The sequence below is a fragment of the Bombus impatiens genome, unplaced genomic scaffold, assembly GCF_000188095.3.
Source record: "Bombus impatiens unplaced genomic scaffold, BIMP_2.2 scf_0019, whole genome shotgun sequence".
Lineage (NCBI taxonomy): Eukaryota > Metazoa > Arthropoda > Insecta > Hymenoptera > Apidae > Bombus > Bombus impatiens.
In genome coordinates, this window is record NT_176438.1 from 494,675 (window position 1) to 506,650 (window position 11,976).

The 11,976-nt window shown below is 37.3% G+C and overlaps 1 protein-coding gene and 1 long non-coding RNA gene across 3 annotated transcripts in view; one reads left to right on the forward strand and one right to left on the reverse strand.

Annotated features, from left to right (window-relative positions):
* The window catches only part of LOC100745321 (transcriptional regulator ERG homolog), a 70,240-nt gene that overhangs the window by 56,390 nt on the left and 1,874 nt on the right, over nucleotides 1–11,976 (forward strand). For both annotated transcript variants that reach the window (XM_024365889.2, XM_024365887.2), the window contains exons 5-6: nucleotides 7,529–7,588; nucleotides 10,914–11,151. In XM_024365889.2, the coding sequence (XP_024221657.1) occupies nucleotides 7,529–7,588; nucleotides 10,914–11,151 (298 nt within the window). The remainder of the gene's footprint in view (nucleotides 1–7,528; nucleotides 7,589–10,913; nucleotides 11,152–11,976) is intronic.
* LOC112212431 lies at nucleotides 667–3,199 on the reverse strand. Its single transcript, XR_002946262.2, has 4 exons — nucleotides 2,949–3,199; nucleotides 2,565–2,883; nucleotides 1,512–2,460; nucleotides 667–1,399 (listed from the first exon to the last, which is right to left on the reverse strand). It is a non-coding gene; the product is annotated as an uncharacterized LOC112212431 (long non-coding RNA).

Consider the following 11,976-nt stretch of genomic DNA (forward strand, 5'->3'; position numbering starts at 1 on the left):
GAGCCTGTGAACGAAATCCGTGCCAGAACTTCGCCGGATCCGGTCGGTTCCCCGTACTTCCTGGTTTATCCGCGTCTCCCGCTGCCATTCGGCTAAAATGTCGCGACTCCTACATTGCCACGGCAATATAGTTTTTATACTTGGTAGCTCCGGTAAAGGACTTTGGGTTTTACGTGGACCTGCAACGTTTCAGTTTCAGCATGATGGTAACAAGTTTGATAATAAAATAAGTAAAGAAACGTCTGTTTAATTGTCCTATTTAATGCCAGGTAGCTATACCATAGAAACGAGCAATAGAAATTTATAACGTACAACCTGTTATTTGTTATTCAAGTAATATTATTATCTGGTAATATATTATCGTACAAGATACTTCAGGTATTGATAAGTCGGAATAGTAGCAATGGATAATAGAATTTGTATAATTAGTTACTATGTTAATTTCTATGTTAATCATCAACTGGTGTAACAGTAATACATTTTCTTCCGTGCATCTTTATATTACCAGAGTATTCAGAGTATCAGCTGCCTATGGTGCCCCTTAATACATACAGAACTAATCATCAATCAAGTTCTTCGCTGATTAATTATTTATTTGTTACTTGCTTACCAACAACTTACCATTCTTATCGTAGCACCGTGCAATTATTTATGTTTAAGCTTTAATTCGCGTTATCTTCCCTGGTATCTTCTATTTCTCTGAGCAAACGCAATTGCATCACCGACTGCATACTAGAAACAATTTTGCCCTCGCAATTCAAATCCTAGAGTTACCGTTCTAAAAATATTCCTTCGACCACGACACTCCTGAAATATCTAAACTGATTATACGCTAGCTTTACCAATGTATCAAGCAATAAAAATCCATTTCTTTATCTTCGTTATTATCTGCATAGCCTGGCTCCTGGTTTGTAAACCTACGTACTCATAAAATTGCATTTTTACGTGACCTGATACTGGCGAAGAATTTCGCGGCCCGTAACGTTTTCAGGATTAAGCAGGGACACATAGGGACCAAAGCTAATCCCTGCTACCTTACGAGCCACTCGTTTTCCAGCCAGCACGTTTAAAGGGTCGCGTGCTACGCTCGCTTGTTCATTATTACGCACCGCACGGGCAACAGTGATTTATGCCCGAAATAGGCACACCGCTCCAGACGGCTGTGTGTATGAGTCAGTGATACCACTTAAGGCCAAATCGCAGAGTGATGAATTGACTTATTGTCGGACGTAAATAAGAGCGGCGGGTGCCGGTGTTTTAACCTCGTTCAGACACGATTAGACCGATCGCTTTGGCCCTTGTATCGCCCCTGTATTAAATTATTCCATTCGCCATTTCACTTGCCCGGAAACCGGATGTCGCAGCAATAGGCATCGAAACTTTCCTCCTTCCATCGTACCTTATAAAAGCATATTGGACTTTTAATTCGTATAAATTTTAACGCAAGGTCTTCTTATGTATAGTTTGGTGGTTAATGGGATTTTACAGACTAATAGATGAAATAAATCTACCTTAAGCTTACATCTTGTAAGTATTCATCTTGAACGTGATGCAGGTAAATTGTATTGCGGTTCATGGCACATTTTCCTGTGACATGAACATTAAGGATGATATAATTACACAGCCTCCTGGAAAATAATTTAAAAGCCAATCATCCATGTGTGCAAAATTTTGTTATACTTTAGCAGTCAGAGGAATTATAAGTTGGATAGAATTATTGTACGTAGAGATTTCAAGATTATTTGACATTTACATCATGTACCGTTTAATTAACACTAGAGCTGCCAAGCTACAATTTATACATATCTATAGAACTAATCTGGTTCCTAGAAAAACTTGTAAGGTGAATAGGATTAGGAAGCATTAAAGGCCTAAAGAAAATATTTGTGCAGAATATTGGATCTTCTTCAAAAGAGTAAACTCCAAAAGAGAGTGCGTGTGTTGATTTGGAAAAATAATGAAAATACATTTCCATGAACGTATATACTAAGAGTTTAAGAGAAAGAAGCTTATCGTGAAAAAAATGTTATAATACCAGATGATTTAACCGGGACAGCGATAATTTTAATTGCCGCAATAAAGTTATTTGCGGCGGTCAGCCAGAGGTAGAAAGAGGATGGTCTTAACCGTTATCGTGAAAAAGGATCAGCGTGCACGATCGAGTAGAATGGCTGAGAAATCAAGAGGGCTATAGTTTCGATACGATGCGTGAAAGTAAGGAAACAAGCATTGCACGCAACTGGCTCTTTAAAGTTGCGCGAGCAAGCGAATCGCTTGAACGACTCGCGCCGGGTAATCGGGCCGCGCGTTACAACGCGATCTTTTCCTGGTAAAACCGCAATTAATCACAATTAAGCGATTGCCGTCTCGTGTCGCGTTGCAGAATTTTTCCACCGCGCTGCCACGTTCTCTGCTAACCGTATAAGTACAGAAGATTTAGCGTGTGCCGCGTCAGTTTCTCTGAAAATAATTAAAAATCACGTATACAGGAAGTACTTATGAAATGTCTAAGAAAATTATGTAGCCCCTAAAGGCAGGTTCAATTACAGCAAGAATGTACTCACGAATGCAAGTTAATTTCCGATATAAACCTTTCCTTTCAAGCTTCAGCGCTTATTCAAAAATTAGCGTTGCTCCTGATAATGGTGGATACATTTAAGTATGTTAATATACAGATGTTGTAATAAAAGTAGACAGGCATATATAATAATAATAATGTCTCTGTCTCGATAAACGACAGTAATTAGTTTAAGAGATAAAAATACCTGAATATTTTTACTAATCGTGGGAGCAAAATATGCAAAATATCTCTGATAGGTCCAGTTCCAGTAAGAATTCTTTACCATTTCAATCTTCGCCACATCATCAAGATCCGAAAGCCCGCTCATTTTCTAATTCCATAGAAATTCAAGATGTATTATGCAAATCTACCACATTGCAAAACGCACATCCAAAACATTGCAACGACGATGCAAAGACAGTATCAAGAGGATTTGTTAACACTTGTGGCAGAAAAACGAAACTGCAAGTTCAGATATAAAGGGCTAAAAATATGGGAAAGATACGGAAACGGAATAGTAACGATAATTGTACGAAGCTGCGTAGCGACGCTGGTTGAACAGAGGTGTGCCCAAGGAACTTAGGAAGTTGCCCAAGTTCCAACAAAGTCGTGGAACGACGTAGACGTGGATGATTCCCCTTCTTGCAGGCCCCAGTAGCATTGTAGCGACGACTGAAACAACCAAAGAGTGCAGCAGCTTGGAATAGCGAGTCCTTTGATCCTCCCCCGTGGAAGCTGTACGTCGCCTAACGGGATTACCCCACCCCGGGTAATTGCTCGTGAATGCGCAGATATACGCGTGACAATAGCAGAACGTCTATTCGAAGTGACGTAACGTGTCTGACGTACACGACTGTCGATGACTTCTGTGCTACTGACCTTTGAACTTTATAGTTAGAACATACGCTGTACCACACAATCTTTAGCAATATGATTCTTAAATCTCAACTGCCATTCTAAAGTGCTGGAAAAAATCAGGTATTATAAATATTGCCATAATTTCATTGTTAAATAATAGATGGAATCAAGTGTCTTACCATTAGTAAACATGAATTAGATTTAGTGACGTGATTATCAAATTAATTTATAAATTCAGATTTTTACTTTTATTTGGAGGACTTTTATTTGTAAGCCTATAAGAAACAATTAACGAATTAACTCGACGTGGTAAGAGTGCTGGGTATACCTGATTATAGAGTTCTAGTATCTTAATTAAAGCGACTATGATTAAACAATGTACTCATGTGATGTATATACTAAAGATGACTTACAATCAACTCGCTATATAGCACTCGCTATATAAAACCAATGTCAAACTTCCAATTACGCTAGATATACTGAAGGTGACTATAGTCATTCAACTATACAACAATATGAGTTGTATATTAAAGATAAGTACAGTTGACTCGATCTCAATGAAGTTGGTTTATGCTACCTCGTTTATCATCACGTAATAATTTATATTGTGGCGAAGAAATGTCCAATCTAATCCAAACTTCTTCGTTCGACGTTTAACTCTTCTTTTGCTTTCCACTATTTTCAATTGTTTGACAGTCTTACTCATAATATGGATCATAGTTTCTCCTCTGAAGATTCCGTTTAACCCGCTGAAAAGATTAGACAGGTTAATAAAAGCCAGTTAATGAGACCTCTTTGAAAAGTGGTCTGATGATGTTAGACTGTACAATAGGCAACATACAGAAGGAATTTGTTGACTTGCTGTCTGTATAGTATGACTGACTCGGCTGACTCTCCTTATGTGATACAGTTAAACAGGTCATGTATGGTACTTGAACGTTACAACTTGAAAGTTTGCATTTCTGCCTTTCCAATGTTTTCGTTTAGTTTAGACGCTGTGATATTGTATCGTGAGAATAATTTATGTAGACGGATAGAACAGCTGGAACAGGGATGCAAATAAGGTCTCAGTGGGCAGGTGCTGCTTGTTAACATAGCGTAACACCAGCTGCAGATTTTTAACTGATTTTCTAACATCTTATGAACTTTTGCCAAGCTATTGAAATATAGAGGCATATCTTTTCCAGTAACAATGTTTCAAATTCCTTTCTCCCGTGCTTGTGCAAAGCTAGAGGAAATATGAAAATCATCTCAACTTTCATCTTTCTATTATCATTAGTCTCTTCTTTCAAAAAACAATATCTAAAGTACATATTTCATATTTCTACAAAACTATAAAGAGTACAAATCCCTCTATTGTAAAAATTTCAATCTTCTCTCAAAAGCAATGTTTAAAATTCACCTTGCATACAACTACAAAATTCTAAACGATACAAAAATCACTCCAATCTTCTTTACCCCTTTATCACCAAAATTTATATCTTCTACAAAAAAAAAAAAAAAAACAGATTATATCTCCTCATTCATTTACCTCTACAAGATCATAAAACACTATAAGGTATCATTTCGATCATTTTCATCCCTGCATGAACAAAACTCTGTCTTCTATAATAAATTGAAAAATCAATGTTTGAACTTCACATCTATGACGTTTACTCGAACACGGAGAAACGAATACAGTCCAGATTCCAGAACATCAAGATTCCGTGTCATCAGGATGTCGGAGTTCGTCTTTTGACGTGGAAGGCCACCGAAGTCGTAGCCCTACGGCTACGCTGATTGTGGCGGACCCTCGCGACCTGGACCGTGGAGTTGCATCCCTCGTGCAAGATTCTCCCGCGTGCCAATCAGAGACGAAATCAAATTGTTTAACACAGCGGACACCAACTGCTATTTAGAAGCAGCATCTGCCTTGCACAATCAAACTGCAGGATTCCTACAGGATGCTCCAGTCGCGTCAACTGGAAAAGGAAAACAAAATCCATTTACTGTGATGATGTTTCGCAATGTCTTCATTAGATAATGTATTATTTTATATGTGAAATTTAACCTTCTGCCATTAGCTTCTGTCTATTAGCTTTTATCGAAGCTGACGTTTCCAAAAAAAAAAATAGGATATAGCATACATATTTTTATTTAGCATACACGTTTTCATCTTGCTCACTTCTTGCTTCTAAAACTTCAATTCGTCATGCAGGTTTCTGACAATTTGGAACCAGACGTGTCATCCCTGTTGATTCATTGTCGATTCTTATTTCCAATTCCTTAATTTTCCTCATAATCATTCAAAAAAAAAAAAAATAGCATCAGAGACGTATTAATTGCCTTTATCGACTATCATTTGTGTTTGTTGATTCAGACTTCACTTTGTGGCAATTATTCTATTCGATACCAAAGACTGACCTTCTCGATCAGCCGAACCAATTGCCTGCCGATTACCAGGTTTCCACGGTTTTCGGGGCAACGAGAAGATGAAACCGATAACGCGATACCGGACGACGACAGGGAAGGGGCGATTTCCCGTAACGAGAGCATATAACGAGGCGAAATTAAGGGGCATTGTGCCTTAAACAGATTGCACAGTGGCGCGAACGTGACCGGTAGGCATGTTTCCCCGTTGCTCGATCAACTTGCACGTATATACACTCCTATCCATAAGTCACTGGACACTTACGTGTATATACGTATATATACATTTCGGATAAGGAGTAATGAGCTTTGCTATTACAATATAAAGTTGACAGTTATTACTTATTATTGTTCGTATGCGTTACAAGGGAAACCGAATTAAGCTAAATTCTTTGTATTCTTTCTATTGAATTGAATATTCTTCGTTCTCTGAATTATAATAAATTCTTTGCGTTCACTGAATTGAATTGAATTCTCTGTCTTGCGTGTGCCTTCTGTGTGAATTAAAGTAACTTCTTTACATTTTCTGAGTCGAACTAGATTTAAAGAAAATCTCTCAATTTTCTAACTCTCTAACTAACGTTCTACTTAAAAAATTTTGTTTCTACATGCAAACACAATTGACAAATATTGTATTCTAGACAAATTTCCCCACCTTATAAATTATACATACATTACTATTATTATATTAGACGATATTATTATTACAATTATATTACTACAATTATATTAGAAGTTCATTGATATAAAGTAACGTATGTTTATTACATTTTGAAAACCATCAACTTGATTCTGCTGCTCAATGCTTAATAAGAATTATGTTTAAAATTAGTAAGTTTCCAGTGGCTTATAGACAGAGCTATATACGTATATAGGTACACATATAGGAAGAGGAGTCGAAAGCCTGATAAGGCGATGGAGAAACCAACGCGTCGGTGGAACGTGGAAGCGGGGAGAAACGTATACGAACCACTCAGCCCTGTGTTTGCCTACACGGAAATCCTCTCTAACGGATTCTAACGCTCGACCGAGCTTGTACTTTTTCATCTTCGACCAACCGACGATTTTCCCTGCACCCTTTTCCTAACGGACCTTGCCGCTTACGTCGTTTCTCTGCGATATCTTCATCGAGGATAGGACATTCGTCAAAATGACAGACCTTAAGTCTACTCGTTTCTGTTAGAGAAGGATAACAGGTTGTTAATACAGTGATCGTTGAATGATTTAAATGTAGATTTTGAAAGTATAAAATTGAATCGGTATCAGTATTTGATCTGTTTTATTTGGGTTTTGTGTAGAAAGCTTTATTACTACCTTGTGTGTACAAACCTTTCGGAGGAATTTGAAGAAGACCTGGATAACGTGAAGAACGTAGAAGTTAATCTTCTCAAGTTCTTAATATTTGGAACTTTCTGAAATTTTGAAACTGCAACTTTGGAGGTGATGTTTTGAACTTCGATTGGACTTTAGATTGGACACTTCATTTTCCGAAATTTCGAGCCTGAAGTTTTGGAACTCTCAGGTTCTTAACATTTGAAATCTCCGTTCTCCGAAGTTTTGCAACTGGAGTTTTTAAATTCTAGAAGTTTTCGTCTTCAGGAGGAGATCCTTAAGAGAAAGATATAGCGTATAAGTTTCTATGAATTTGTCTTTATAATTGGAACAATATGTTGAGAATAACTGGTAATTACTCTCTTCCAGGATACGGAAGCAGCTTATCCAAGTCAGCACTGGACACGCACACCCACCTCAGGCAGCCTGGTATGTAGTAGGTAGATATTTTTGAGAAGTTAAAGCACTACATCTTCTTAGTCTACGGCAAAGACAGAAAGAAAATATTATATTAATCATAAATATTATTGTATAAATTTACCAATAATAGATTTTCTCGTTTTATCATATTTTTATCAACGATTGTCCTTTAGAGACTAACAAAGATATAATTCTAACAAAGATTGCAACAGTTAAAATAGTTGACTTATTAAAAGAATATCGACGGATACACGCGAGCTAAAAAATTACATATCATGATCTACAAAAGAGCGAACATTCACGCGTGGCCCAATCGACGGTGATTTTCGACGTAATTGCACGGAATGACCTTCACGATTATTACGTTCGTCACTAATCACGCAAAGCCCCTCATTCCTGACTTTTCAGCACCACGCCCAAAAATTACTCTTTCCGACTGATCAATAGCTTTAAATAAGTGACTCGAAAACCGTTTCTAATGCTTCTGCTCTTATTATTACAAATATTCAAAATTAAACTAAATAAAATATCTACTAATCTAATCTATATAAAACTAGAAGATTATTTCTACAAAGAGAAATTGACGTACTTAATTGGATTACTTCTATATAAAATTTATATTCGACTAAACTAACTAACTTTGCATTAATACGTCAATATCTTTCAGCATCTCGGCGGAATTTAATTAATACATTATTTATTAGGTAATTAATATATGTATCAGATACTCCTATTATCCTTCCAATTTATGATTAGAAAGTAATTTATGCAACGTTCCTTACATTACCCAGTATCTATTGAAACGACACTTTACACAATCAGAAAAATTGAACTAACAACTTCGATTGAAACTTTAAATAAGCAGAGCAATTTGAAAAAGTATCGCAGAAGGAACGAAGCGTATCTAGTATAGATAGAATTAATATATTATAAAAGTAAAGCAGATATCTCTTCCTTTCACTACTGAAATCAGAATATCATCACCATCAACCGGTCGATGCTTTACCGTCAGTCAAATTTGATTTACATAAGGTAAAGTTTGAATAGAGAATCCAACGGAAACCACGGTCTCTACTCAGATCGATGTAAATTTTCGTTCGAGAATTCTGAGTTTCCGCCAAACGAAGAAAAGAATCTCCGCAGATCTAACTTGAAACAGGATCACCGGTGTCCATGGAATTCTCCATGTTCTTGGTCGAGCAGCTTCATAAAACATAGGATACTGAAAAGTTACAGTGGCGTTTCAGTATCTCTGTTGGCGGTTTCGGCTCATCCCTCCCCCAACCCCTTTAGCCTGTTCAGCAGATAAATGGGTGTACCGCGCCCCTTCCCATTATTAACTTGTAAGTGAATTACCGTTCGATCGAAAGGCGATCACTCCGCCACGCGTTTCAGGGGATTCATCGGGCGAAACGACCTTTGAGGTCCGGCAATTCACCAGCCATCCCCATCGTGTACGTCTGTCCCCTATTATAATCTGTTGAAATGTATTTTTATGGGAGTCGAACCAACGACAGTCAGAATTATACAGTTGCTGTGATTCCTTTCCATTTTCTTCCATTTTCATTCTTGATTTCTCTTCTTTTCGATAATACCGGATTCAGATACTTTTGATCTTCTTCCTGAAAAATTCCATGTTATGTATACTTTTAGAGGAACAGCGGGATTATATAAATATTCTGACAGCTTTAAATTCTGTAAATCTTCTGCATCGAGGTGTATAAATCTACTCACTTGTCCGATTTATCTGAATCTACTGAATTCTCATCTCACATGCCTGGATCCCCTGAATTGTCCGACTTGCCTGGATTTCCTGAAGTGTCCGACTTGCCTGGATCTCCTGAATTGTCCGACTTGCCTGGATCTCCTGAATTGTCCGACTTGCCTGGATCTCCTGAATTGTCCGACTTGCCTGGATCTGCTGAGTTCTTTCTAAATTCTGCAAGTTTCATAAAACGAGGTAAAGCAGGTCAAATCTAATGAAACTACACGGTCCACTAGCATTAAACCAAACTAACATCAAGCAAGCCGAACCTAATTGCAAGCTTAAAATTTAATACTTAAACTACCGATTTTTACATATTATCTACATCTGTTATTATGTACGTACTAGGTCTACAAGCGCTATCATATACATTAAAAAAAGTAAAAAAACATAGAAACGTATAATATCCTGGTAAGGCAAAGAAAGATTGTTCTCCGCATCTGTCACGCGAGGGCCATATTTTGATCATTTAGCTCACGCTCGGTCGGAACGCGATGCTCAGTTTAACAGTGTTCGCTCTCTCAGAAGACATTCGTGTACGCCCTTTGAACCACTCCGTCGTTCGTTCCTTCAATTGAAATTATTATGATCCAAACGAACTCTATTCTATTGTAGGGTTGCGATTATATCCTTTTGTACGGTTGTAGGGCACTCCAGGTCTGAGCAGTAGCGAACGACGGTGATGACGCATTGTAAGGCTTTTAAAGGGCGATACAGGGAGCACTGGGAAACAACCGTGTAATGGATAGGTATATGTTCGGAGGAAATACCGACGAAAGAAGAAGAAAAAATTATAGTGGCCTCGAGTAGAGAAATATCAATTTTTCCGCTCTCCTTCTTCGTTTTCCACGAATGTTCCCTGCAATTATAAACACAATAATTTAACAATTCCATGTAGGAACAATGACCAACAGAAGAATATTTCAAATCCGTATATGATAATTTTAATAAAACTTATATAGAAAATAATTTTAGAACAAATATTCGATATATGTGTTTTCTGTTAGCGATCGTGCTTGACTTAGAAAAATATACGTAAAGATTATTACTGTTTGGAATAATTAATAAGTGCTATTATTATTAATTATCGACTCGGATATTATGATAATGTAACTCTTTTAATTGCGCGTTGCTGAATCGGCTGGGTAAAAATTGGTTCATACCATAAGAAGTTGAAGAACAAGTCATTGCTAGAAATAATGTAGGAATTATAGACGAGAATATGCAAAAAAAGACAAAAAGACAAAAAAGTTCTCTCGTAGAACTAACTAATTAAAACTAACTTGAACAACTATTATTGGAAAACAATTTCATAGAAAATTCAATGAAAGGATCATTCCTATACTTACTATATATACTTAACAATTACCAAATAAATTTGTATACGTGTATCACAGATGAAAATGAATCTAAATATTCCCTTTTAACATCTTCTAGGATTATCGAGTCTGAAAAAAAAACGACAGAATTAAAAAAAGAGTCGATCACTTGGGCAAAAAGCAAGGCAAAGTTTATGAATGAAGATAAAAGGATTGTAAATTATGAATCGAATCTTTCCAACTGTTGTAGATCCCTATCAAATGTTCGGAGCGACGAGCAGTCGGCTCGCGAGCTCCGGTTCCGGTCAGATTCAGCTCTGGCAATTTTTACTCGAGCTACTGTCGGATTCGAGCAACGCCGCGTGCATTACGTGGGAAGGAACCAACGGCGAATTTAAGTTGACTGACCCTGACGAGGTGGCGAGACGTTGGGGCGAAAGGAAGTCCAAGCCTAATATGAATTACGACAAATTGTCGAGGGCTTTGAGGTGAGTGACGTTTCATAATCCTCCTTTAACATACGAAGCATAAATCCTTTAATAATTAGTACACCTCTCATCCTAATTAAACTTTAGAACGCGCCTTATAAATTTTATAAATCGGTATAATATATACAAGAATTCCTGTAATTTTAATTCTTGTCATATTCCAAAGAGAAACTTTAAGAAGAAAATATAATAGAATACTAATTAATATTATTTAAATTATAAATTACTGACAAATAGTAACAATTTTTATAAATATCTTTTTAAATACCCACGATATTCTCAGATTAAAGGGCCAAAATATTCAAACTTAAAATCCATATCGCTTGTGCCAAATATTTCTTCGAATCCTCCAAATATAAATTCACCTTTCGTCCGTTCTCGTATCTCTCTTGCCCAAACCAAGCCACGCATCTGATCATTAGACCGCGCGATTAAACCGCAATCCAAAGGGCTAAAAAAGAACGTGAGCGAGAAACGTCAATATTTAACGGGTAGACGTCCGCGCAAAAGATCCGGAGAGAAAGTAAATTCGTTGAACGAAAGAGGACGGTAGCGCACAACTATGACGGGGTTGGCGCAGAGAAGCCAGGGGAGAGAAATTTCAATCACCGACAGTCAGACCGACGGCAGACGCGGTTATTATTTTTCGATCAGATCGACTGATTATATTACCCGAGACTGCTCCGCACTCTCCTCTTCCTCTCTCTTCTTCTGTTTCTATTCACCACCACCATGGCTATCCCTTCACATAGCGACAAGTTTCAAGCTTTGCCGCGCGACAGTAACTCGACAAAAAAAAAAAAAAAAATAGGAAGAGTCGTTTCC